The sequence below is a fragment of the Larus michahellis genome, chromosome 16 (assembly GCF_964199755.1).
Source record: "Larus michahellis chromosome 16, bLarMic1.1, whole genome shotgun sequence".
NCBI lineage: Eukaryota > Metazoa > Chordata > Aves > Charadriiformes > Laridae > Larus > Larus michahellis.
The window spans coordinates 3,206,649-3,233,519 of NC_133911.1; the positions used below are offsets into that span (position 1 = coordinate 3,206,649).

Sequence of the window (26,871 nt, forward strand, 5' to 3'; positions counted from 1 at the left end):
GGGAAGAGAAATGGGGAGGTGGCAGGGGGTGGCTGGCTGTCACATGCCATGGCATCGAGGAGGCTCCTTTTGAAAGGCTGAGCCGTGGGTTGTGGTGCTCCTGTCCCTATGATGTTTGCCAAAAGCAGCATTCTCATCTGTTTTAGAAAGCACTGTTGCTTCTGGACAGCTGAAGGGAGGGCTGGGGCTCTTTAGAGAAATGCTGATAACACAGTGAGGGCTGGTTTGGCCATTTGATCCAGGGCTGGGGTGGTCGTGGGAGGGCTGGGGAGGAGCATTTTCCACAGTTGTGACACTGTGTCTCCCTGGTATGGTCCGCTCTGTGCAGGAAGGATCATGATGGATGAGGACTTGGAGAGGATTGTTTTTGTGGCTAACCTGGGCATGATTCCTGCCCTGGAAAGCGTCTCCATCTTCATCAGCACCTCCTCTGAGCTGCAGACGCTGCCCAGCGGGGCCGTGAGGGTCCTTCTCCCAGCTGTGTGTGTCCCCAGGGTCCCCCAGGCCAGCCTGGAGAACGCCAGCAGCCTTTCCAGCCACCAGCTCCGAACGTACGAAAAACCACGGGGTGGGCTTTGGCTGGGATTGATCTGGGGGGATGCAGGACTGGCAGAGCAGAAAGAAACCGCTGTTGCTGCAGGAGGCTGCAGAGCTGCTGCAGCTTTACCTCCAGCAGATCTGCAGTTCCCAGGGGGATGTAGCATGTGCACAGTGTTGATTAGGGTTCATCTCACTGGCAGGGACAAGCACTACTGTGGATCGGAGAGCCCAGACCAAGGGAGCAGGTTCTGCCTGGCTCAGCTGCTGGAGAGTGAAGCCACCAACCCCTTCGAGTATGATTTCAGCTTCCACCTGGAGATCCGGGGGCCGTGCTTGCTGGCAGGTAGGAGTGCCAGGGCCATCCTGCTGCATGAGGCTGGTTTATCACCTCCTCAAAGCAATGTCCACACTCTTCCTCCTTCTCTGCCCTCCCAATGCGGAGTCTGTTTTGGCAAGTTAACTGTGCTGGGGCTGATGCTAATGTGAGGTGTTGATATGGCAAAGCATCACACGGTCCACTTGGTTCCTATCCTCTGCCATCTTGCTGTCTTTTCTCCCTGGTCTTCCCCATCCTCAGTCCCTAACCACACCTTGGTTTCCCTGGGCAGGTGTTGAGAGCCCTACGCATGAGATCCGAGCAGACGCCGACCCCTCTGCTCGCTCCGCCAAGAGCATCGTGATCACACTGGCCAATAAACACACCTTCGACAGACCCGTGGAGATCTTGATCCATCCAAGTGGTAGGTGGGCTCTGCTTCCTCTCTGCTGGTCTTGCCCCTTTCTGGGATCCTCTTCCATAGTGCTGGAGACAGCTGGATTGTCGCTGGTTTTGCAAATATTGCCAGGGCTTAGGCTTCCTAGGAGATAGTTCTGGACCTTCTCAACGTTGTCCATGCTGCCCAGGCTCATAGATGTTGCTCTGTTTTCACAACCGAGGGTGCCCGCATCTCTGCCAAACCTAGAATTTAGCTAAGGCATTTTTTCACCTGATTCTTTGCATTTCCAGAGCCCCACATGCCTCACATCTTAATGGAAGAAGGTGATATGACACCTGCAGAGTATGAACGACACCTGAAGGGGAAGAACGATTTCATTAAAGGCACTAAGAAAGACCCCAGTGCTGAGAAAAAGGTGAGAAGCAAAAACTGCAGGCGTTAGCTGAGGCTTTCCTTGGGACTGAAACTGCGCAAGTAAATGATTGCTTGATTGCTTGCTTGCTTCCAGTACCAGATATTACACTGGCCCAATACACTGCAGCATCCTCCCTCGGAGAGGGACTTATGTGGAGGAAGAGGGGAAAATTCTGCAGCGCTTCTGATAAACTGAGTGTGGAAGAAGCTCTGAGATGGTTATTGTGTGTATAATTAGTGCTAGTCTAGCATAGCATAATTAGATAGGTACATTGTTATAGCATTAAGGGTATTATAATTACTGCAATGACATAGAATAAAATATTCTTTTAATTGCTCAGTAAATGTTTACTGTTTCTGGATAGCTGTCAGAGAGAAATAAGTGATTTTGCTTGGAATAATGAGCTGAGCTGAAGACAAGGTAGGAGAAACTTCTCTTTGTTCTGCTGATCAGCAAATAGAAAAAATATCTGCTCTGGGATTTGTGCCTCGTCTTTCAGCAGTTCTGAAGCAATGAGTGACAGCCTGGCACTTCTGAGCTGCCACATCAGTGTGTCTGGGATCAGTGAAGAAGCCCTCTGAATTTCCACGGTGGGCGTCTTCACCTAAGGCACACGTTGCACTCGTGTAACCACGGCCCCGGGCTTACTGTGTCAGCTCCCTGTTTTACATGCACCGGTGTTCTCGTTTGCGACCAGGGATGCTCATTTCCCCTTAAACTCATTCTCCACATGTCTGAGCCTGGCTCCCCGCTGGGCAGACATCCCAAACCAGCTGCAGAGGTGCCTCACTGTGCTGCCGTGATTTCTCCTTTCGCTGGAGACACATCAACCCGCTTCTCATTCCTTTTGCCCTTCGCTTTTCTCTTGCAGCATGATGCAGGGATCGGGACTGCGCTTGCTCGCACGGCAGGCATCTCCTCTAATTGTGTTCAGCGTGTGGCAGGTGGAACGAAATGAAACTCCCACGCTACGGCTCAGATGGCTCTCTAATTATTTCTGTGTCTTTAGCACGTCAAATTATCTAGGGGGGGATCATTCCAGAGCCATTTCCCTGCAGGAAACCCACGTCTTTGCCCCAGGAGGACAGAGAAGCAACTGTACAGAGAAGGGCAAGAAGCAGAGAAAATGCCCTGAATATCTGGGGTAGATTATGGGCTAGAACTGATGCTGCTCAGAGCATGGCACTGGGCGCCTTGCGGCTTAAATGAATTAGCCCAGAAATTTCAGCAGTAAATGATAATTAATTCTCATCCCTCAGTTTGTTATGCAAAAGCCTTGGATGCCCGTCAGCTAGCAGGGTGGTGGGGACGAATGCACGCTGGAATCAGCTCTCGGCCGACAAGATCTGATTAGTTTACTGTAATTGGATAACGGGTGAAGGGGAACGGAGGAGAGGGGAGGTGAGGAGAAGAGACGGCCTGGATGAAATGCTTGCTTTTCTGGCTGACCTGTAGCAGCAGCTCCGAGGCTATTTACTGAAGCCTTGCCTGTAAAATTCGCTCTGAAGTCAGTGGGAGATCCAGGCTATGGGCTCATCCCGATTGCGCAGGGATTTTATGTTTTGGGTCCCCAGGAGCATCCCAGGGAGCGCTGCAGGTAGGTCCGGAGCCACAATTCAGTCCTTGGACAAGAGAGGCAGCAATTTGAGTCTGAAATTTGATAAACATCCATGCTGGGAAAGATCTTAAACAAAATTGTGTCATATGGCTGGAGGAAAATAGGGATGGAGAAAGCCCTTTTATTTCCCAGTGACTGATTAATTTATGCTCCAAAGCATGAGAGTGACATGCAGGAGGATGAGTGAGAGCTGGGGGTGACAGCGAGGTACTTGTTCCTGTGAATGGGAACCGTCTTTTCACAGGGGTCAGAGAAGCAGCACTCTGGCAGCGCAGCCAAAAGCAAATGTATATGTTGATCCACAGGGACTCTTGTGTTTAGTGAGTTATGTAAAATAAAGGTTGGTCATTAGCTCATAGATCTAGGAATATGACTCACAGCTGGAGAAAACAAGCCCGGTTATTTGGGGTCTGGTTTACTCCTGGTGAAACCAGCAAGAAACAGCAGCCTTTGAAAGAGGAAATAAAAAGGCAAACAAAGCCCCTGAGGACCGAGCTGCTTATTGGGGTGGATGTTTCTGCGCCGCAGACCCGGGGATGAAAGGCCACGGATTGTGCTGATGTGGGGTCCCGGAGCTCCCTCGAAAGCAGGGATGCGCTGACTCACTGCAGCTGAGGCCGTGAACCCGGGACTGCTTTATACACACGTAACAGCGGATTACAAACCCATCACAAGAGTTTTTTTCCAGCTTAATTTTGTCACGTTTTTAATGAAGGTTGATACTTGAAATAGAATAAGGCAAAATGCAGAGAGCCACTAGAGCTATGCGTGGTACAGAGACATACATCATGTGGGTTCCTATCGAACGATGTCCTGAGCGGCCGGTTTGGCTTTGCAAAGTGTTTCAAGCCATACAGAGAAAAATGATAAAAGAAGCAGGCAGAAAAAACAGCAAACGAGAGGTGGCAGGAATGAATCGAAGCAGTGAATACAGCACGCTGAGGGCTGTATATGGGACTTCATTATTGAGTGACCCCGGACGAAACCTCTGATGTGCCTTGGTGTGATACTGAACTGCATTAATGAACCACATTTTCGGGAGGAATCTAATGAAATGTTTGGAGAATCGGTTTTTCAAGATGCTGCGTAGGGACAGATCTTTTAATTTCTTCTCCAGGCTCTCATCTGTGCATGCAGGGGTCTCTGGTTTAGCCTTTCTGCCAGCCTTTGTCCTCCGGGCAAAGGGTGATGCCAGCTGGGAGGAGGCAGGAGTCCCGTTCACCCACAGTGCATCTCCGCAGGGGGTACAGACAGAACAACCTGCGGCACAGCCTGGGCTTAGGTGTTGTCACCACTGAGGCCAGAACAAGCCCACAAAAGGCCATGTACTTCCATCTTTGGGCACTCAGCCCTGCTCCGATTCTCCTCAAAGTGAAAAGGGGCAGAAAAATCAACCTCTCAAGCTCTCTCCTTCTTTCTTGCAGACAGAAATCATCAGGAAGCGGCTGAACAAGGACATCCCCCACCACCCCGTCATCATGCTCAACTTCTGCCCTGACTTGAGGACCCTCCAGCCAGACCTCCAGAAAGCCCAAGGAGAGTTTATCTTCCTCGTAGACCGCAGCAGAAGCATGAGCGGCATGAACATCAACCGCGTCAAGGTACCATGCAGGAGGGGAAGTGCCTGCGTGTCAATGAGGGATGAATATTAGTGAGCAGTGGGGGTTGCTGAGTGCTGATGAGTGTTCATTATGAGGGGATGGGGGGTAATTATATGCTGTAGCTTTAGTCATCTCAACCGTGTGGCTTGTTAGGTACCTGCAGTGAAGCTGACTCTCCCCCGTTCTGTTCCTCTTCCTCCTATCAGCACATCAAATGCAAAGATGTTTTCTTCCCCCCCTTGCTGGTGTGCACGTCCTGTGCATCCCTTCTCCAGTTCTCCCTGTCTCCGGGAGGGCTTGGGGTAATCGCTGCCTAGTGGGGAGACCTCCAGGGAGCTCCAAGGGGAGCTTCAGGGCGATGTGCTGACCAGGCATTAGGAGACATTTTGCTGATGGGCGCCTCTGTGCACCCGCAGAAGTCGTTTGAACAGGATGCATCCCTTTTTCAAACACAAATGAACACCAGCAGTCTGGTGGAGGCTTATGGGAGGTGTGCTGAGACATCTGGATAAAAAAAGAGGCTGTAGAAAGGCCTTGTCATGATATTCTGTGGATTTGAGGTTCCCCTGTCAGATATTACTCTTACCCAGCTGCAGGTTGCCCCGTGAGAGCTGGGCTTGGCTTTGTGCTACTGCCTGAAGGACCTGGAGAGGTCCCTGCCCTCAGCTTGCGGGAGACCACTCTGTCCATTAAAGGGGAAATCACTCCCGTAACTATTTAATTATCATTATCCCTGCCTAACATGCTTTGGAGGCCAGGCTGGTGTGCCGACACCTGCCAGCTGGCAGGTCTCAGTGAGAAGCTGCAGCCTCTGGCAACAGCTCTTTTGGAAAGTTTCTGTCTTGATTTTCGTGGCCAGGTAAGCCCCAATAATGTAATGAATATCACATCCTCCTGAGCAGGGCATGGGCCTGTGCTGCCCCATGCCACTTTGTTGAGGACAGCGAGGGAATTACAGAGGCAGGCATCATCTGTGGGCTTCGGTTGCATTTAGATGTCTGACAGAGTTACCGAACTGGTGTGTCCCCAGGTGTCCTACTCATACCCTTTCCTATCACAAATGCCACCCAGATTTGGACCCAAATGCTCCCTTGGGTACAGCTGCACCCCCCTCTGCAGGACTTGCTGCCCAGGGTGAGCAGCTGGGAGCATCTTCTAGCCCATCTTCCTACTCATCTGTCTCTGGTTTCCATGGGAACCACCGGAGACGGCCACCTCTGGCAACAAGGACTGGGATGCAGGGGGCCCAAGGACGGCTGCAGCAGGTCCCCTGGGATATGGAGGCTGTGCCCTGTCCTTGCATCCACCAAAGGGGCCAGGATATCTCTGAGGTGGTACCCCCTTCCCTCGGCATGTTTCGCAGCCTGGGAATCAGGAGGCATCTCTGCCCCAGGCCAAATTTTTGCTTTCCGACTCCCAGCATGGCTGGGTTTGGGCATTGCGGTCTCTGCAGCCTCCATGGAGACCAGTTTGTCCCATGGGGATGGGGACCCTGCAGGGACAGAGCTCTTTTCCGAGAGGGCCTGAACTGGGAGTTCCATCTGCACAAGGGCTGTAAAACCAGGCAAAAGGCTGTTCCACTTCTGGAAAAAATATTTCGGGGGAGTTATCAGAGATTTTGGAGGAGACACCTCAAAGGAGAAAACACTGTCTCTCTCTTGAGCCCCCCATCATTGTTTATGACTGTCAAAAATCAAGGACCTCGCGGCAGGGGCTGTTCTTGGTGGGTTTGGGTGGGTTACGCTTGATGGGGACATCTGCATGGTGAGCTGGCTGGGTGAGCGGGATGGCAGGGCTTGGAGCTGCAGAGCAGTGGTGCCGGCAGAGATGCAGCCAGGGAGGGGATGGAGGGAGGTCCAGCGTGGACTGGCTGCCTGCGCCCGGGAGGACGCGGTTCGCTGCCGAGCAGGAGGGTGCTCAGCCAAAGCGGCTGGGCTGGAAAGTTCAGGGCTTTAAATTTCCTGCAGCTGGTTCCTTTCCCATCCTGATGCGGCCGGAGAGAAGAGCCAGGCCTGTGACGGTGCCACACCGGGTGGGCTCGCTGGCAAAACTAGACTAATAACTGGGAATTGACTTCTCTGGAGGCAAACATCTCTCCTTATTGAGCTGCCATATAGATATTGAGTGCAACAGGATTAGGATCAATATTTACCACAAGAAGCAATAAATCTTTCCGCTTGCTGAAACAGAAAGCAGGCATCGGTTGCCCACTTTGGGAAAAATATTCAGAAATCTGTTTTTTTTCCTGGTAATTAGTTCTGAGATGGGATGTCAGCATTAAGATTTGGAAGAGCCGGCATCCCGGGAGCCATCTGGGGAGCAGCGGTATAAATATATTCTCGTAGGTTTGAGATAACAGCTTGGTTTAAAGTCCCCTGGAGCCTGTTAAAGGGCAGCCCTGTTCTCATACGTTACTTTACTGGTTTGCCGTGCTCCAGCTCTGCCTCGCTGCTGAGTCTTACAGGGGTTGGGAACTGGACTGACCTGCCACCCGTCTCCCGGCAGCTCTTCCTCAGCGGGGAGTTTCTCTGCGTGCAGCTCCAGCGCTCACCCTCTGCGGTCACTCGGTCTTTGCCACTGCATATGACGAAGCAAGGAGGCTGCTCTGGCTCGTTTGACCTTGGCAGCTCTTCTCTTGGGGCTGGCTCTAGGGTTTCTGCTGCCCTAGGCAGACTGGCAGGAGTCTGCCTTTATCAGCATATAAACAGAAGGAACCGAGCTGCTCCTGAACACTGCCAGCACTTTGCTTTAAATTGGCCTCCCTCTCCTGCCACACTAATTGCTCCTGCTGCCCCTGCAAGCTCGGGAGCTCCTTGGGTAGCTCTTGCCCAGTTGCCACTAACGCATGCTCTGTCCTGGGCTTGTCCATGGCCATCACAGATGTCTGCGACAATTTAAATTGCTCTTCCCTTATGTAAAGACCAGGAATAGGCAAGTTAGATAACCACCTCTGGTAAAGAAAATAGCTTAAATCTGTCTCTCCCAGTTATTTTAATTGATGCCAGTTATGAATACAAGAGAATTGGGGATGGGGGAGGCTTTTCCTTTTGTGTAACTTTAAGCTGTTTGTTTATTTTCTGCAAGTTTGGACATTGAAATGCATTGCGTGTCGCACTTCTCAATTTCACACTCTGCTTCTCACCCACTAGCTGCGTGCTGCAGTGCCGTATTGCAAGCACAAATTTAATCAGTTTAAAACAAACAGAAAAATTTGTTCAGCTTTTTTTTTTTTTTTTTTTTTTTAAGGCTCCCCATTTTCCTTACTGCTTTGGGACCCAAATGTCATTAAGGGACTTTGGAAAGAGCCAGAGTAATATGCAGTGGTTTCACATGCAGTGCACGGGAAAGAAACAGTTGTTTTATTATCAAAGGCATGCAGACAAACGCAGGTGGGAGTAAGGTGTGGTGGTAGGGCCTGGGCAGAGCTTTTACTGGTGAAGCTGGGGCAGCCAGGGAGAGACTCGGCGTGTCTGATGTTTTCTTGCTTTCCACCCCCCAGGATGCTCTGTTGGTCATTGTCAAGAGCCTGATGCCAGCGTGTCTCTTCAACATCATTGGGTTTGGATCCACTTTCAAGACCCTCTTTCCTGCCAGTCAGACTTACTGCGAGGTGGGTGAAGGGGAGACACATTTCCTTGGTGCTCGGAGAGCGCTGATGCAGGTGCTGACGATTCTGCTGCTCCCTTGGGCAGGAGAGCTTGGCCATCGCCTGCGAGAGCATCAAGAGGATCCGGGCCGATATGGGTGGCACCAACATCTTATCACCTTTGAAGTGGGTCATTCGGCAGCCCATCCACAGGGGCCATCCCCGTCTGCTCTTTCTGCTGACGGATGGGGCCATCAGCAACACAGGGAAGGTCCTGGAGCTGCTGCGAAACCACTCCTGTTCCACCAGGTAGGGAGGGCAGCAGGGCTTGGCACTGCGGGGGCGAAAGCCTGGCATGTTGGGGGCCGCAATTCCCCTTGAACATGGCTCTGTCTCACAGACAGCCCTGCTTCAGAGACAGAGGCAGGAGAGATTGCTGGTATGAGCCATGGGAGAACCTCAAAGGGTTTGGAACAGATCCCAGAAGTTCAGATGCTTTTTAAACAATCAAAAGCAGGATAATTGGGCTGACAACTTCACAGGCTCTCGTCTGATGCTTCCTGCTAGGAGAGATTGACACACGAACAATCTTCCTTGCCTTTTTTTTTTTTTTTTTTTTCTTTAAAGCACATCTGGGTTTGGCCCCAGCTGCTTCCAGGATGGGGCTGCGCAGAATTGAATATGCTGAACGAGAGCAATGTAAAAAGCAGCTAATTTGTGCATCGAGCTCCCAGCCTGGTTCCTCAGCTCTGATGACAGGCTGGTCTGGTTTCTCCTCTGCCTCTTTAAGGGGCATGAAACAGAAGAAAAATGTAAGGAAACCTTATTCCCCTTCCATCCTGCAGACTTCAGGGCTTATCAGGGAAGCTGATATGGAGATTTTTACTATATGGAGGTTTAACTGCTTCCCAGCTGTATAGGGCAACCTGTCTCTTGTTCTTACGGAGGCATGGTGGTGGGCTAAATGCAATCAGAGTTAGAGCATGGTCTCAGGTGACCCTGGAAGGCAGTACCCCGCACACCATCGAGTAATGTGTGTGGCTCCTGTCTCAAAAGAAGATCAGAGCCTTATTTAAGAGGGCATGAAGCTGGCCTAAGATTTGCAGGCAGCTGGGAATTAAAAACCTCTAAGAGAAAAGCCCCTCGTGCAGATGCAGTTTGGTGCTGAAGGCAGTGTCTTCCTCCGCTAGCCACTGCCCTGTATGAACGCCGTATCCCACCCATCCCCATCCCTCCTGGCTTCCTACCGCATCCATCCCCACCAGACACTGCTCACTCCTGCCCTCCCTGCCCAGGCTCCAGCTCGGCTCTGGGTTTGCAGCCTTCATCCAAAACCAAATCCTGACTCATTGAGCCAGGAGTCAGGGGAGCAGCCTCGCCTGGCTGGATCCTCTTTTCTTGAGAAAACGTTTATTTTGATTGTAAGCAGGGATAACTACTGGGTCTTTAGTGCTATTGACCACAGACACTCAGCAGGGAAAAGAGCTGAACTGGCAGCAAGGCAGCTTGTTTGTGTTTGCAGAGGAGGCAAGGGCTTGGGGTCCTGCTGGGAAGCCCCTGAGCATCGCAGCTGAAGGCTGCTCTTCGGGGAAGGGCTTTGAGTTTGTTGAGGGGAGGGGGATGCCTGTTCCTGACCCTCCTGCCAGCCACCCAAAAGAAGAGCTGGTTTATTTTCCTCCGGACATGTTGGACAACTGCATAGCAGTTGGATAAAGCCGGGAAGGGGGGTTGTTGTCTTCTGCCTGCAGGGAGTGGGTGAGCTGCATAGGGTTGGGATGGCTTTATCCCCAGGATCCTGACGCTCCCTGTCCCTTTGCAGGTGCTACAGCTTCGGCATTGGGCCAAACGCCTGCAGGAGACTGGTTCGGGGGCTGGCTGCCGTGTCCAGGGGCATCGCTGAGTTCCTGGCAGAGGGCGAGAGGCTGCAGCCCAAGGTATGACTCCCCGGGGACCACCTTGTAAGGCTGGAATGATGCTCTGGTTCAGTGAGGGGGAGGCCATGGCTCACTAGCGGGTCTTATTCCCCATCCTGGTGCTGCCTTTCCAACTCCCACTCGGCAGCAGGTGGGCGAGCAGGAGGGGATGAAAGAGCATCTTCATCTCCGGCTGTCAGAGGGAGTGGGAGGGTGTGTTTACCCTCTGCGCGGCGATGGGGAGAAGCGATAGCCATGATACAGCAGCTTCGGCTTCAAAGGTAGCTGCTGCCTCAGACACCAGCGAGGGCAGAGGAACCGGCATCAAAGCAGCCAATTAGTTTTGAAGTCAGGCTCAGCCCTGGTGTTGCTCAGGCGAGAAGTACCCAGGGTTTGAGGGAGAGGAATACGCTGCGATAGTTTTGCCTATTAAGCCAACTTTAAAGCAAAGGGGGGGAGCCTCTTCATTTCCACTGTCCCTATGAAGACTGAGTAAACCGATGTGCCTCAAGTATGGCGTAAGAATGTCTCTGTCCCCTGGTGAAAGCATGCTGCCTGGCCCGTCATCCTCTGGATGACTAAACCCAGAGAGAATTGGGTTTTTAGCTCCTAAATATCTCAAAAAAGCTGGCTGCTACGTTCTTGATCTCAAAAGAAGTTCAGCAGTCCACCCCTCTGCAGGAACCTGGAGCACACAAAAACCTTTCTAAGACAGAACGGTATCAGCGTTTCTGATGTAAATTAAAAGCAAAGACAGTGAAGGGAGGTTTGGTTTTTTTATCGAGCTATTAATAAAGAGCTTTGCGGGCTGTGCAGCTTGGTGCCTTCAGCAGTCTGAGGCATCAATTAATGGCCTTATAAAACACAGCCTGGTGTGTCTTCCTGAGCCTGTGAAAAAGCAGTGAACAATAGAGAACAGTTGAGCTGTTCTGCATCTAAATCTGGTGTTCTCTTCCCCTGGTGCGTGGGGAAGCTCTTGTGGATGGCTCCCTGGTAGGTTTGTCCATGAGATATTAACGGATATTGGTCTTCTCCACATGTGTAATTGGTAGAGCATTGCTGATCTCCGGCAGGGGCTTGTGCCAGCAAGGGCCTGTACCAAAAATAGCGGGGCTGTCAGTCGGCGCCTGAGTGTCGGGGCTTGGGGCAGGGCTGGGGCTCGCACAAGTGAAGCCCAACAGCTTTTCCTGGGTGCTGGAGGGGAGCAGAGGATGCTGTCTCACACCAGAACAAGATGCCTCTGGCCACAAGCTGCCACCTTGCTCTGGGCTGGCAGCATGCAGCGTGAGATCAGCCCTGCGCTTTATCAGCATCTGCTCTGCTGCCATTAGTATAACTGTGCCAAGGGTCTGGGGGTGCTGTGACGGGTGTCAGAGCAGTGTCAGAGCAGTCTGAGAGGGAGCAGGCTCCCATTGAGGTCAGGAGAGGGTAGGAATGAGCTGATGATTTGTTTGGGGAGCAGTGTTTTTCCCCTTCCCTGCAACACACAGTGCCTGCACCATGGCACAGGCAACATTCAGTTGCTCTGTAACCGCTCCCCTCTGCCTTCTGCCTCAGATGATCAAGTCACTGAAGAAGGCGATGGCGCCGGTCCTGAGTGACATATCTGTGGAGTGGGTCTTTCCTGAGTGCACCGAGGTCTTGGTTTCCCCTGTCAGCACCAGTTGCCTCTTCCCTGGTGACCACCTGGTTGGCTACGGCATCGTCTGCGACACCTCCCTGTACATCTCCAACCCCAGATCTGTGAGTCTAGGCTGTGCTGGCTGGTGGGGCTGTCCCGGGAGCAAGGGCTGTTGGTGTGCACGTGGCACAAACAGGCATCTCGGCTCTTTGTGAGCATTCAGGAGGTGTCTCTTGCTTTCTTGCTCTGTCCTCAAGGGAGATGGTGGGTGAGACATCGGGGAGAAATAGGAGCCAGCATTGTGCCCTTGTGGCCAAGAAGGCCAATGGGCTCCTGGGGCGCATTAAAAAGAGCGTCACCCTTGTGGCCAAGAAGGTCAATGGCCTCCTGGGGCGCACTAAAAAGACCGTGGCCAGCAGGTTGAGCGAGGTCATTCTCCCCCCTCTACTCTGCCCTCGTGAGGCCACAGCTGGAGTACTGGGTCCAGTTCTGTGCTCCCCAGTTCAAGAAAGACAGGCAACTCCTGGAGAGAGTCCAGCAGAGGGCCACGAAGATGCTGAGGGGACTGGTGCATCTCTCTGATAAGGAAAGGCTGAGAGCCCTGGGGCTGTTCAGCCTGGAGAAGAGAAGACTGAGAGGGGATCTCATCAATGCTCATCAATATCTAAAGGGTGGGTGTCAAGAGGACGGGGCCAGACTCTTTTGAGGGGTGCCCAGTGACAGGTGAAGGGGTAATGGGCACAAACTGGAACGCGGGAAATTCCATCTCAACATGAGGAAAAACTTACTTACTTTGAAGGTGCCAGAGCCCTGGCACAGGCTGCCCAGAGAGGTTGTGGAGTCTCCTTCTCTGGAGACATTCCAAACCCGCCTGGGCATGATCCTGTCCAGCCTGCTCTGGGTGACCCTACTTTGGCAGGGGGGTTGGATTAGATGATCTCCAGAGGTCCCTTCCAGCCTCTACCAATCTGTGATTCTATGACTTTGTGATAAGGGTGCTGGTGCACAAGCAGTGGCTCGTCTCAGCTGATGGACACGGTGGTAAGACCTATTCCCTCTCTTTGCTTTCCCGCAGGACAAGAGGCGACGTTACAGCATGATGCGATCCCAGGAGTCGGGCAGCTCTGTTTTCTTTCACTCCCAGGAGGAGGGAGCAGGCGTGGAGGGCTGGAACCACTCCAGAGACTCAGAGGGCTGCTGCCCTGCCGAGCGTGCCCCCGATCACCTGGTGGTGGGCAGAGATCCCGGGGGAGAATCGGACACGGACACCGGTCAGATTTTCCTCTGTACAAGCATGGGTGTGATGCCCCTGTCTTTCTAATCAAGCTTCTGTCGCTGCTCTGCCAATTTGCTTGTCTGACAAATGAGTCTCTTCGGCTGTATCTCTGCAAAGAGCCGGAGGGGTTTGCAGGAGGGATGACAGATCTCCCGAGGCTTGAGCGAGTCTGTTTGGTTTGGATGTTTTATCCAAACCTGTCAGGAAATCAAGGGAGACCCTGGAGAACTGTCTTCCCCAGAGATTTTCAAAGCAGCTCTAGCTTCAGCCACATAATTATTTACAAGCTTCCCAAGCTGCCCTCCAGTGTACGGAGAAGGAGAGGAGCGAGCTCAGCTAGACTGTCCCTGCACCTGCAAAGCAGTGGCTTCCCTGCAAGCCCTAAAGTTGCAGTTCAAGGTCAGGAGAGGGGGAAATGAATCCAAAGCCCTGTCCCTAGGGTGTCACCCCTTGCCATCCCAGTTCGGCTGGGTATTTGTGTCAGCAACACGCAGCATAAAGCGACGGCCGGCACCCCAGAGCTGGTTGCACCCCAGAGCTGGTTGCATTTCCATGTGACAAGGAAGCCTCTGTTACTCACGGGGTGTTCTTCCCTTATGTTCAGAGAGGAACTGTGCTGCGCATCCCCTCAACCTTGTCAAAAGCAATGAGAAATCATGCCTTTCCAAATGAATTTTTGCTCTTGCTCTGACAGGAGAATGTCTGCGCTAATGAAATTTCATTAGTAAACCCTTTGTCTTCTCCAGGGAGGTTTGGGGAAATGCAGTCAGGCTTTTTCTGGCTGAAAACTTGCTCAGACAAAACCTCCCCAATCTGTTCTCCCGACTTCCCCAAGAGTTTTGAATGTAGGCTCTTATTTCCTGTTGTGGTTTAGTTGTTTTGCTTAAAATTGTGCAGAGCTGATTGTGGTCCCTCCTTGGCCCTGGGAGGACCAGAGGGGTGGGCTCCCTGCTGCCTACTGGGAGCCACAGGTGGATGGTGCTGGCTGGTCTTGCCCCGGTGCGGAGCTGATCCTCTCTCCCACTGTGCAGGAATGGATGTGAAGGCTTCCTCCAGGAGACGAGCGTACAGTACCACCCAAATCGCTGACCATGAGCCTTGCAAGAAGGTGCCGACGGCCAGCGATCCCGGCACTGCCCTGGCGAAAAACCCCCTTCGGAAAACCCACCTGCAGGACCTGCAGCAGGTCAGCCCCGAGCCCTGGCAGGTGGATTTCCAGGTATGTGACCCCCGGAGAGGCTTTGCCTGCAGGCAGAGGCCAGCGTGCAGCAGCAGGGAAATCTCAGATGCGTGAGGGAAAGAGCCTGGGTTACACTAGTCCTGATACAGATATATGTACATCGATAGATAGATAGATAGATAGATAGATAGATAGATAGATAGATAGATAGATAGATAGATAATGTGCCCATGCTCTGTGCTGCAGCACATCACAAACACGTAGGAAACAAGCCAAGCAGGGAGCAGGGTGCCATTCTGATACCCTATAGCAGTGCCTCCCCATGGGAGCCCAGCTTTTCTTTGATAGACACCTCTCCCCTTCCTTCAAGTGGCCTGTGCTTCACCTTGCTGCTCATCTGACCCCCAGGCTGCTGCTTCCTTTGTATTTCCCTAGAGTTTGTCCATGCGACGCAAGCTCTCTGTAGGGCTGTGGCACATCTGTGCTCTGCAGGGCAAAAGGAAGTCAGTCGCAAAGCAGATTCCCTGATGCTCTAGCTGGAACCACAGCCCATACGCAACGTTGGGCTGAGACCTGGACCTGTGTGATGATACATCTGCTGAACAGTGTTATGTCCCCTGCCTGCTGCAGATAGCAGGTGAACTTTGGGAAGATTTTTCAACTGATCTGTGGAAGGGTAGGGACGGTTTTCTCCCATCCTTGGCATTGCCAGGATGCTGTGCTCTGAAATCAGCATCTGCAGGGCTGGGAGGACCAGCAGCACTTTTGTTCCCATGGAAACTCAGAGCGGGATGTCTGGGGCTTTGGTGTCTCTTCTGCCGCGGGTTAGAGATCGGCTGGGTGACGGGGGGTCTGGAGTTGAGATGAGGGGGCAAAGGGGATGAAGGGCCAGCACTCTGTAGAGCGGAACATCTACCCTTCAGCTGCAGCAGGATGATGAACAGTATCACTTGATGAAGGGTGATCAATGGTACGTTTTAGGGGTACCAGTGACCTTGCCTGCCTTGCAAAGGTCCACCGAGCATCCTCCTGCCCACAGGATGCTCAGTGTGAAGGCAGGGATGGAAACGACTCCCTTCTGGAGGGTAGTAAATGGTTAACAGCATGCATCCTGGTCTTAATTAATTGCAGCCTGGTTTTGCTATCCCTCATGCTGCGAGGGCTCCCAGTGGCTCTCCCAGCTCCCAGTCCGGCTGCCAGGGCTTGACATTTTCAGGGGTGTGAACGTGAGCCCTCAGCTTGTCTCCACGTGCGCCGTGCTGGGAAGGAAAGGTCAGCGCTTGCGATGGGCAGCTTAAACCCCAAGCTCCGTTCCCAGCCAGCTTCCTCTGGCTGGGAGGAGAGCTCGGGCAGGAGAAGGAGCAGGTTTTGAATAGAAAGGGTCTGGCAGAGGCTTCTGTGACAGGCTTGCTTTTAAATATCACAATCTTAGCTTGGTAAGTAGCTCCTAGAGCTGCCTGCCTCCCATTTTTGCTGGTGGTTTCATAGAGCATCGAAAATTCAGTGGTGATAGAGGCCATGTTCTTGCCTGCCACCCAGAGAAAGCATCTTTCCATCCATCACTGCAATCCACCACTTTTTACCACCTCTGTCCCTTGCTGGTGCTGTGCTGGGAAGATAGAGAGACAGTCCATTTTAGGGGGACCTTCCCGCAGCCCCGGGAATAGGGATAGAAACAGCCAGAGCTCGGTGTCTCTGCTAGCCGCAGAGGGGGACATGTATGTGGAATGTGGCACCGGAGATGCTGGAGGGGGAAATCATGTCTCCTGAAGGTGGAGAAACAGTCTTTTTAAAAAATTAAAAAAAAAAAAAAAAAAAAAGAAAGATAAAAATTTCCTTCTCCCCATCCCCTGCGCCTCTCTGCTTTCGTTACTAAGCAACTGGTCCTTGATCTTTCTGTCTGTCTTCTTTCCTTTGGTTCCCAAGTGAAGTCATTAAAATGTCTGGAGGCATGAAACTCATATTTCACCTTCTGCCTGTCTGGGGAAGGAGCCCCTGGGGCCAGGGTCCCTTGGGGACACCCTGCGGGTCTGATGGAGGGCTCTGTCTGGGCACGGATCCCAGCGCGGGCTGAGCAGAGAGGGACCCGGGTGTTTGCATGGTTGCATCTCACACTGGGATCGGGCAGGGAGCAGATGGGATCAGAAGGGACAGAGCAGATCCATGCCATCGGCTGCAGTCGGCTCCAGCCCTAACGTTTGCTCTGCTCTCAGCCCTTCACAGCCAGCTCGCTTGTTTCTGCCACAAGGATCCGCGGCGCGGGTGCCCGGAGGCCATCCCTGCTTCACCGGAGCTGCATGTCCTTCTGCCATGACGCCAACTCCCCATTGGTGCCGGACGGGCTGCAACAAGTGGCTCCAGGAAGGGGCTTGGGACCACTTGATGCCAGCGCGAACCTGCGGTCTTCATCGGATAGCCGGAGCCCTGGGGATCTGGGTAACTGGGGAGAGAGGGAGGCATGGCCAGAATCACCGGTCCATGCTGGGGTTTCCCATTTGCAGTGTTCTTGTGCCACTGTGTAAAAATTAAGAAGTATTAATTATAGTTTCTTGGTGGCAGTGGGGAATTCAGCTCCAACAGATGTGATTAATTATCCACCTCTCCCCTCTCTGCAGAGTCTGCCCAGCATCCTTCTTTCACGTTTGAAACGGAGACCTCCTCTGACTGGGAGCCCCAGGACTTCGACTTCAGCGCTGCCCACGGCTCCCCGCACTCCCCCAGGACCTTCTGCAAGGCGGTGGTGAAGGGGCTAAGAAGCAATGAGCCCGTGCAGTGGGAAGTCGCCTTTGATATCCGCCCTCTCTTCCAAGAGCGGGAGAGCCAGACGGACAGCGACGCAGACCTGTGGAGCGAGACCTTCCACCACCTGGCAGCCAAGTCGGTGATCCGGGACTTTGAGCAGCTTGCTGAGAAGGAGTGTGAAATCGAGCACGGTAACGCGCAGCTCCCGGCCAGCCTGCAAGCTGGCTGCGGGCAGACCCTGCCCTGCCTTGGGGTGGGCTTCCCAGCAGCTTCAGCAGCCTCTCCAGTTAATACAAGGGCAGACAGTGGGGAAACATCAGGCCATGTCTTGTGTAGCTCCCCAGCGACAGCCCCCTCCAACTGCCTTGCACTTTTCTCCTGCTTTTTGCAGCCTTGCTGCACGTTAACACGCTTGAGCTCACGCTCCTTCATGCTCCTCTGCTTCGCACATTGGGTGACTGATTATTTTTAAGGAGTTAGTCACCTAGAGCTGGGAGGTGGCATCAAACTCAGAGGGTCCAACAGCAGCCATGCATCACTACTCTGGGCTGCACGTGTCCCTGGCTCTTATCAAACTTCTGCTCCATGAAATGCATCTCTGCATGTAAAATAAGGGCAGAAGACCCAGTAGGCAGAGTTTAGAGGGATACAATCCGTGCTGGGCATGGAGATGGGTCCGGGAGCTGGGTCCAAAGGGTGGATGGAACCCACGGGGCACTTGGACTCTAACCCTGGTGTCTCTCATGTGTCAGGGTCTGGGCGGCGGTACCAGGTCAACGCTGTCCACACCAGCAAGGCCTGCAACATCATCAGCAAGTACACGGCGTTCATGCCGGTGGACCTGACCACCAACGCCTACCTGCCCACTGTCATCGAGTACACCCACACAGGTAACATGGGGCCGGAGGAGGGATGAAACGTTGTCCTGGAAGGTTTTCTCATCTGAGAAACCTCGCTCAGAGCAAACCTTATGAAGCCACGGCTCAATTCAGCCCCAGACGTATATACCCAAGGCTGTGGCTGAGCCTAATGGCATGCCTGCTGCTCTTGGTGGCAAGAACCTCTTCCCCATGGCCAGGTAGAAGGCCTGCTCTTAGGTCTGGATGCTCAGAGATGACAAAGCTCATCAGTCTGTGGGTTTTGTTGCCATCGTGTGTGTGCAAGTCCCTCTCTAATGCTGGTAATTCCCTTCTGTCGTGCCAAGGGGCAGCATCCAAGCAAGACCGCCAGAGGAGCCTGAGCTCGGGAAACAGAAGGCATCGTGGCTTTTCCCCTGGTCGTCCCCAGTCAGCTTGTGGTCAGAATGGAGACGATGGATTTTACGGCATGAGTAAGATTCCCTGGCGTTTTGTCTCCTTCCTGGTGTTACAGATCTCAGTGGTTTAGTCTATGAAGGGACAGCTTTTCTGATCTTTTTTTTCTTCTGCCTTCCTCTTTGAATATGGTGCACATCAGACACGTGTCTGGCTGGAGTCCATCTCTTTAAACGGGGAAGAAGCTGCAATTTCCCCTGAAACTCCCAAATCGCAAGCAGTGGCTGCTGACAATGCTTGGAAGTTAATTGGCAGCCGTAACGCAGATAACACAAGGGATGAAACCGGGTGTAATTAGAGGCAAGGGGATGTGAGGCACTTGCTTGTCACCAAATCCTCCACTAATGAAGACGAGTTGGACTGGACCTTGTCTGGCATTGTCAGATCTGCAGCTGAATTAAAATCACCCCTGATCATGCTCATTAACCTGTTAATGCTGCGGAGAGGGAGAGCGGCCGTGCCGCAGCCTGGCGTGGTGGCAGTTTGGGCTGAGTGGTGTTGCTGATGTGGTTCCTCCATTGCAGATGCAGAGGAGAGCAGCCTGTCGCCCTGCAGCACCCCTTCATCCTCGGGCTGGGAGCGCTGCGGTCTCCCCGAAGGTAGGGGAAAGAGCTAATGGTACTTGCCAGGCTGCAGGTGCATCGACTCCATGATTTGGGCTCTTCATGAAATACTTCTGCTGAGTTTTTGGGGGTTTTATAAAACCTTAGGACCTAAAATTAGGCAAGACCTGACTCCTTCAGGAGTGCAAAGGACAGAGCCTGATGGGGCCTTTGGTATAGATTTCCCCCAGGTTCATTTTTGAGAGGTATGGGAATTTCATTATTCATGTAGGAAAAATGAGGCAAGGGGAGAGGAAGGGTTTTGCCAAAGACTCAGCAGTGGAACAAGCCACCCCATGTCCCGGTGCATAGACTCCGCTCCCTTTCGCTCTCCTGTAGCACCTTGTTTTACCCTCAACTTTATGTTTCTTCCCAGGGCCGTTACAGAGTCTGTCTGCTTCCTCTGCACAAGCCCAAAAATCCATCGAGAGCCTCTTTGCTGCAAGGTATGGGGCCAGCTCAACCTTCCTCTCACCTTAGCAGATGTCTTACACCTGGGTCTGATGCAAACATAAGTGAGGGGAAGAGGAGGGACACGCCGGGGTTAGCGGCTGGAGCTGGGACCGAGCATGATGCCGGTGTCTAGGGACCAGGGATGGTTTTTGGAGGGGAGGGTGGGTGTCAGAAGGGGCATGGAGGTAATGGCTGTGTTCTCCTTCTCCTGCAGGCTGACCTTCAATAAAACCCGGCTGCTGACTCGAGCCGCCAAAGGGTTCATGAGTAAATCTCCAAGCAGAGCGAGCGAAGCCAGCTCTGAGAGTGACAATGAGAACATAGACTACCTTCCCTTGGTAAGCAGCTCGTTCCCGGGTCTTGCTGGGATTGCATGGTCACTGCAGGGGAGCAAAGGGCAGGAGGATCCTTCTGGATCCTGCCTCTTGCTGTCTCTGACAGCCATGTCCGATGGTCTGCTCAGAGATGGAGAGCTGCTCCATCCATGCGTGTCTTTTTCCTGAACCTCCCAGAAGTGTGTAGTATCTCAGAGCTTCTCTATATGCCTACTGCTCCTTGCAGGCGTCTCTGCAGCTGGCCTGTGGTGCCTTTCTCATGAACTCGGCCTTCTGCGATGCTGTCAACATCCCCATGGAGAAGCTGAAGTGGACATCTCCTTTTGCCTGCCACCGCCTGGCCCTCAGCCCCTCCAGCTCCTACAGCACCAAGAAGGCCAGTCCCTCCGGGGACCAGAAAAGCCTCGGCTCCAGCCGGCAGCTCCTTGTTCCTGATGGCATGCATGGGAAGAGTCCCACCAACAGAGACGTTGCTCTGTGCCCAGTGACGGAGGGACCTGGCAGCCATGGGGAAGAGACTGGCCGCCTTCGCCACTTCTCAGGCAGCGCCGTGGAAAGCATCTCCAAAGCCCTGAAAGCCGAGAAAGAGCGCTCCCCGCCAGCTATCACCATCCGCCACTTCTCCTCCCCAGAGAGCATACCAGCCTCGGCTGAGTGGCAAGCCGACAGTGGCCGGGGCTCAGAGACGGACAGCTCGGAGGTCCAGGCGTTGCTCTTTGACATCGAGTTGCAGCAGCAGACGGAGCCAGAGGGGATGCTGTGGGCCACAGCAGTGGCCCTGGCCTGGCTGGAGCACAGCTCGGCTTCCTACTTCATCGAGTGGGAGCTGGTGGCTGCCAAGGCCAGCCTGTGGCTGAGTGAACAGAACTTCCCGGAGGGATACAGCCTGGCCACAGTGAAAGCTGCAGCCCAGCAGCTCTTTGTCCTGCTCCGGCACTGGGATGAAAACCTGGAGTTCAACCTGCTGTGCTACAACCCAAGCAGCGTGTAAAGAGGAGGAGGAGAGAGGCTCAGGCAGCTTCCCAAGGGCGCAGGAGCAGGGACACGTCCTCAAGGAAACTCCTCCAAGGAGCTCAATTCCTCTGCTGCAGGGACAGTGCGTGTTTATTAGAGCAAGCCCTGCAAACTGAAACAGCCTGGGTAAAATCCTGTGCTCAGCAGTTGGTATTTTGCCCCGGGAGGGTACCTACCAGCTGCCTGCAGTAGGATGCTATTTATTTTTAACTGGACCGGCACCTCCAGCTACAGCAGTTCTCTCTGATCCTGGTTTCCTCTGGTTCCCAGCCCTGTTCCCAGAGCAGGTCTCCCCAGTGCCTGCACAGTTTGCCCAGTCCTTACTTGTCTGCCTCTTCCCAGCCCTGAATCAATGCCAAGCCCTGACTGCGGTCCTCCGGCCACGGGTCGCCAATCTCCCAAGGCTCCTTCCCGGCTTCTGCCATCTCAGATGTCTTTTGGCAAAGGTGAACATCTAACGATGTGCTCATCTCATGGACCAAAGGAAATCCGGGCTTGAACTGACTGTCTGAAGAGTAACCCCGCTGTCACGGCCAGGAGGATGCTGCCTTGCCTCGAGCTCAGCGAGGCACCAACAAGCCAGGCCAGTCAGAGGCTGGGACCAAATCCCACCACATCCACATGGTGCTGGGGCCCCTCAGCCCCTCTGCCATCCCAGAGGGGGTCTGCGAGACCCCTTGGAGCTGTCAGTGTGCCTTTGGAGCTTCGCAGGCAGAGCAGGGGCACCCGGGACTGAAGGAAAGTACAGGCTAAGGAAACCAGCCCCTTGCACTTGACACCAAATAGAGATCCCCTGCATCAAAATAATGGAGGAATTTTATTCCCTGCCAAAACACTGCATCCTTCCTTCTCCGCACGAGCTTCCTGCGTGCTGATCTGTTGGCTCTGAACCACAGGGACCTGCCTTTGAATCCAACGTCTTGGAGGCTTGCTCTCTTAAGGATGCCTGACCCTCTAAACCCCCCCAAGCTGGTGGGGCCCTCCCGAGAGCCGAGGCCGACCTGCCCTTTCCTCAGCCCTCTTGAAGGGAAGAGCCCTCCCAAACCCCAGGGTGATGCAGAGCCCCTCGTTCTCCCCATCTCCGCTTCTTGCATTCATGCTGCTTCAAGCCAAGATGCTGCCAGACACAAATTGCATCCCCCGACCCGTTGTTGGTACCATGGCTCCGCAGGAGCCCAGCTGAGTTGTTCTGCGTGATGGACAGTGCAGCAAAGTCCTTCACCAGCCCCACCATCTCCAGCACAGCCCAGCGATTGCCGGGAGCTTCGTTATCCACCCTAATTTGTAGCAGCCCAGGGGCACTGGAGGCACCGTGAGGACTGTGGCTTGCAGAAACTGATGGAAAGAAGAGGAGGAGAAGCTGGGAGAGGACATTTTTCAGCCAAAAGCTCACTCGTTACTAGAAGTCAGTGATGTTCCCAGGGAGAAGTACAGGTTCCGGATTTTGTGTTTTGTTTTTTTTTTTTAATTAACGTTTTATCTTTAATTTTCTGTGAGAGGAATGCCCCAGTTCTGTTTGGGCTTAGACTGGTTTTGTCTGAGGACAAACCAAAGGAAATGCAGTTGATTCACAGGTATAGCAGCTTTGGCTCCTCCACTGAGGAGGGGTAGGTAAGGAGGGAAGCGTGAGTGTAAGAGCTGAAAACTGCCTAGCCACAGAGTTGGGAAACTGGGGGAATGTGGGAGCATGAGAAAGGGTGTTTCCTTCTGAGACAAAACATCTTTTCTTTGAAACCATCCCATGGGGGGAAGCATCCCCTGCATTCTCTAACAAAGTGTCATGAGCACGAATATGCTTTGCACCAAATCTTTCACATTTTTCTGAGCTGAACTAGTGGAGATGGGGAGTATTTTAGCTCACAAGCAAAACCTGCCTCTTGTTTTCTGCCTTTCTTCAGCTCCCTGCCCACCACAGCCCGCTCTGGTTCCCCTGTCTTTACCACAGCAGGGTTTATTCCTGGGGCAAGTGCATCTCAGCCCACCTGGGGTTACTAGTGAGCTGGTTTCTCAGCCCTTGGTTCTCCCAAAAGACCCAGGCTGACTCCCAGGAGCTGCCCAGTGCTCTGTTAACCTGGAGCCATTGGCAAAACGAGTATCCCTCCCACTTTGGGGGGCTCCTTGAATCAACGGGTCCCTTGTTCTGCATTGAGGGGTGAGTGTGCACCATCGTCACAGCCCTTCCTACATCCCCTTGGCTTTCAGGGAAGGAAAAGAGGATGAAGTGGGTGAACCCGGTTTGGAGCCCGACGCTGCTCTCACTGCTGCTCTCTCTTCTCCAGCCCCGACCCGTGTCGTGTGCGCCTTTGCTCAGCTGCCCTGTCCTGCTCGGCGTTGGAGGATGCTCCAGGATGGTCCGTGCTGGGACACGAAGTGGGTGAGTCTCCTTAAACCTGCTGCCTGAGACCCCAGCAGGTGTGGGGATGCTCGCCATCGCTGCCCCACGGTGTGCACAAGGAACTGGGTGCCCTCAACCCCAGGCCTCCCACTCCACTCTCTGCTGAGGCATCGAGCTCACTGCCCAGCCCTGGCAGCGTTGGGCCCCCCTGGGATGGGCTTTCCTGCAGGATCTGGCCGATGGCAGCTCCGCGGATCAAGTGCCTACGGAGGGAATCGCACGCCGTCGCCTCCGGCGTGGCTGCAATGCCATGGAGCCCACCCAAAACATGTTGCCTTTCTCTCCCTCCCTGACATGTAGCAGCCTTGCTGTGTTTCAGCAGGTTTCTGGTTTGTTGTTTGTGTGTCTGGGGGAGAGACGGGAGGGAAACTGGCCCGGGAACCACGAGCATCCCTCTGTTCTCGGTGTCACCTCTCCGGGGTCCCCAGTGGGGATGCTCGGCGGCGCTGCGGGTTTGCCGTCCGGGTGCCTCGGTGCAGTCGTGTTCTCTGTTGCAGAAGTGTTGTTGTCCCAGTAAATCACAGCCTGCTTGACTGCCCGGCGTCAGTCCTTTGTCCTTTGGAGCATTGTCTAGCTGTCCAAAAAAATCCCACCCTACTTTTGTGCATGAGTTCAGAGCTGGATTTCAGAGGGGAAGGAGCTTCCATCAGGTTCTGGGGACTTGTGTTTTTGCAAACCCCAAGTTGTACAGCGCTTTGTAAGCTGATGGCAGGCAAGAGGAGCAGAGAAATCCTGCTGCCATCTCTATCTCTACTATCAGGGCTTTCAGCATTTACCCTGTCACCTGGACCAGTGGAAGGATGCTGAAATCCTTCTGCCTTCATCCTACACCTTCCTTAATCAGTGTTATTATTACAGGCATTAATAAAGGAGCCATCACATTTTCCAACCCAAAGCAGGAGGTAGGAGCTATGCTGTCCATTATTTTCCTCTTGGCAAGCAAGGACCCACTCCGATGCCCTCCTGCTTTTGGTGACCTATGTATATACACATATATTTTAAAAAAATAGACAGTTGTGCTCTAATTTTCCCCCCCTGGACCCAAGCAGAAGGGCTGGCTGTTTCCGTCTTGTCCCCCCACCTCTGCCAGCCCCCTGTCTGTGCCTTCCAGGGAAGGGCAGTGGGGCAGGAGTTGGTGGTTGCTTTCTAATCCTATTTCCCTTCCCAAATTCTCCACCCTGCCCCAGCGCTGCCCGTCTTTGCTGTACCCTTGTCAGTAGATGGAAAACGCTGCTTTCTCCATCATCTTGCCCCAGACCGAGCTGAGGGATCCACCGTGTGCTAAAAACGTGCCCTGCCTGCTATGCTGCAGCAACTCTTGATTTATTAGCTGCCCTTCAGTCGGCTAATTGGGCCGCTAATGAGAGCAGGGATGGCTGCTAGGAGAGGCTGGGAACTGCCATCTTCTCCAGGGATGGTGTGGATCTCCCCGGGAGTAGGAATGGGTCTCTGGCCACAGCATCTCTGGAGGGTCCTGCTCAGCATCATGCTCTGCATCCAAGGGGATTTTCACCTGGTTAAGTTGTCTTAAGGAAGGGTGCTCCGATGCTGTTGCCAGGGTGACTGCAAGTACCTTATTAAGAGAAATTAGTTGGGATACAGTTGTCAGCCGTAGCTTAATAAATAAGTCCCTTTACGCTCTGTAAATAAATATTTGCACGCAGCATCTGTGCGGGGAGGGAGAAGTTTCCCAGTCGCGGGTGGCGTTGTGCTGCGATCAGTGCCGAGGGGCATTCTGGGGAGAAAACTGGACAAATTGGGGTAGCCCTAATGAAAAACTGCACCCCTGGGGCTGCCGGTGCAGGCCCCAGAGGGGTTACAGTGGATGGTGGGACCCGCCCAGCTCCGCATGCCCCCTGCCCCGATAGCAGCGGGGAGATTTTGCTGCCAAACATCCCTCTCTGCCAGGGCCACGGCTCCTCCTCTGCAGGGGCTCGTTAGCCAGCAACCAAAGGAGTCTTTCCTCGCTTTGAAGGGTTATGAAACCTGCGGGAGAGGAGGAGGACGGGAGAGCTTAAAAAAGAGCCGTTCTGTGTCCCCCCACACACACCCCGCAACCCAGCCATTGCCTGCCGAAAAGGGCTGGCAATGTGCCGGCAGCCATTCAAGCACAGATTGCGCCTCTGCCCCCGTCCGCCCGCCAACTCGCCGCTGACAGTGGAGAACTTCGCTGGAAAACGAGCTTTTTAACAGCATTTGTCGTACTTTGTGTGTGTGTATGTGTGTGTGTGTTGCCATTGCTGCCGAGGAGAGCCGGGAGCAGAGGCCACAGCCCCCCAGGTGCATCCACAAAGTGGTCCAGGGCTGCTCCGGATCCTTCTTCCTCCTCATCTCTCCAAAAAGATGCAGTAGAGCAACATTTATCTGCGATGCTCGGGAGGGGGTCAGCAACCACCCAAACAAGCCCTCACCCCCAAAACCTGGGCTAGGGAGCGGCGTCTTATATTAACTACAAAATTATTTTGCTTTGGGGATGTTTTTTCCCTTTGATTTTCCCCATCCTGGGGCCCCGGGCACATCGGCGGGGGATGCGGCCGGTTGGTGCCGTGGGCTTCATCGCTCCCAAAATAGAGCTCAGGGGCAGCTTTTGGGTGTCGGAGGCATCTGAGCGAAGTCATGTGGATGTTATGCAAGACTTGATGATAGGTTGTAAACAGCTATTAAAGTGATTGACAGGCCCAGGACGAAGTATTGAGGCGGGGGGGGGGGGGGGGGGAGAGGAAGAAGAGGAAAGATGAGTAATAATGATTAAAATAATTAGCAAATCGAGACGTTCCATAAATTAGGGGAAAGCTTTGCGAGGATGGAGGAAGGTGCGGCGAAGAAATCGTGTTCAAGCGCTCCCCTGAGCAGGGGGCTGGGTGGATGGCGAGGATGCTGGGGCCGATGTTGAGCACATAAAGTTTGGAAACAGGGTTTTTTCTCAGCCTCCAGGTGCCAGGAGGGCTTTGCTCCCTCAAAAAAAGCTAAAAAAGCGCTTCCAGCTGAAATTTGGGCAGATTTGGGTTCACTGAGTGCTGTCAGATTCCGGCACCCCCAAAACCCAGGGGCTGAGCAGCCCGATGAGAGCAGCCTCGAGTTAATTAGGAGAAACAAGCAGATTATGGGGAAGACAGCTTCTATTTATATATAAATACTTGAGTAATCAGCAGCGAAGGGCAAGGGAAATCCAATAGAAATATGTGGCTGTTTAAGAAGCTTTTTGAGCAAAACGTTACACAATCGGTTGCATTTGCCTGGCTCTGTCTCCAAGTCCCAGAAATTATGGAAAAAAAGAGAGTGACCTCGTGTGCAAGGAAAGAGAAGGAATTTCCAGAGGCTTCTACCCATCGGATAAAGGGAAATGAGGAGTCCCGGGTGTCCCCGAGTGCAGACCCCATGGGGCGGATGCTGCTGCTGGGACCCAGTGCCCACCAGTGCCTCCCTGTGACCCCAAACTCCCAAGCTTTGCACCCAAAAATCAGCGAGCTCCGCGCCTGACAATCCTGCCGACCGCGCTACAGGGATGAAGTAGAAATACATATATATATGTTGGATTTTGTATATAAAAA

The 26,871-nt window shown here is 53.4% G+C and overlaps 1 protein-coding gene across 5 annotated transcripts; it reads left to right on the top strand.

Annotated features, from left to right (window-relative positions):
- The first annotated feature begins 365 nt into the window (after positions 1-365).
- VWA5B1 (von Willebrand factor A domain containing 5B1) lies at positions 366-25,243 on the top strand. Of its 5 annotated transcripts, XR_012583950.1 has the most exons (21): positions 366-551; positions 741-883; positions 1,149-1,280; positions 1,547-1,671; positions 4,714-4,890; positions 8,390-8,500; positions 8,583-8,785; positions 10,296-10,410; positions 11,947-12,132; positions 13,086-13,281; positions 14,318-14,505; positions 16,680-16,902; positions 17,082-17,399; positions 17,961-18,098; positions 18,413-18,538; positions 19,046-19,120; positions 19,500-19,569; positions 19,791-19,914; positions 20,138-22,359; positions 23,205-23,299; positions 23,403-25,243. XR_012583950.1 is itself a non-coding variant. In XM_074560499.1 (19 exons), exons 1-19 carry the CDS (start codon positions 385-387, stop codon positions 20,900-20,902), a joined length of 3,582 nt encoding a protein of 1,193 aa, XP_074416600.1. In that variant the 5' UTR covers positions 366-384; the 3' UTR covers positions 20,903-22,966. The 5 variants fall into 5 exon arrangements, 1 of the variants encoding a protein (XP_074416600.1); XM_074560499.1 differs by lacking the exons at positions 23,205-23,299; positions 23,403-25,243 and having other exon boundaries at positions 20,138-22,966; XR_012583951.1 differs by lacking the exons at positions 366-551; positions 741-883; positions 1,149-1,280; positions 1,547-1,671 and adding an exon at positions 4,202-4,614 and having other exon boundaries at positions 23,205-25,243.
- Positions 25,244-26,871: the final 1,628 nt, after the last annotated feature.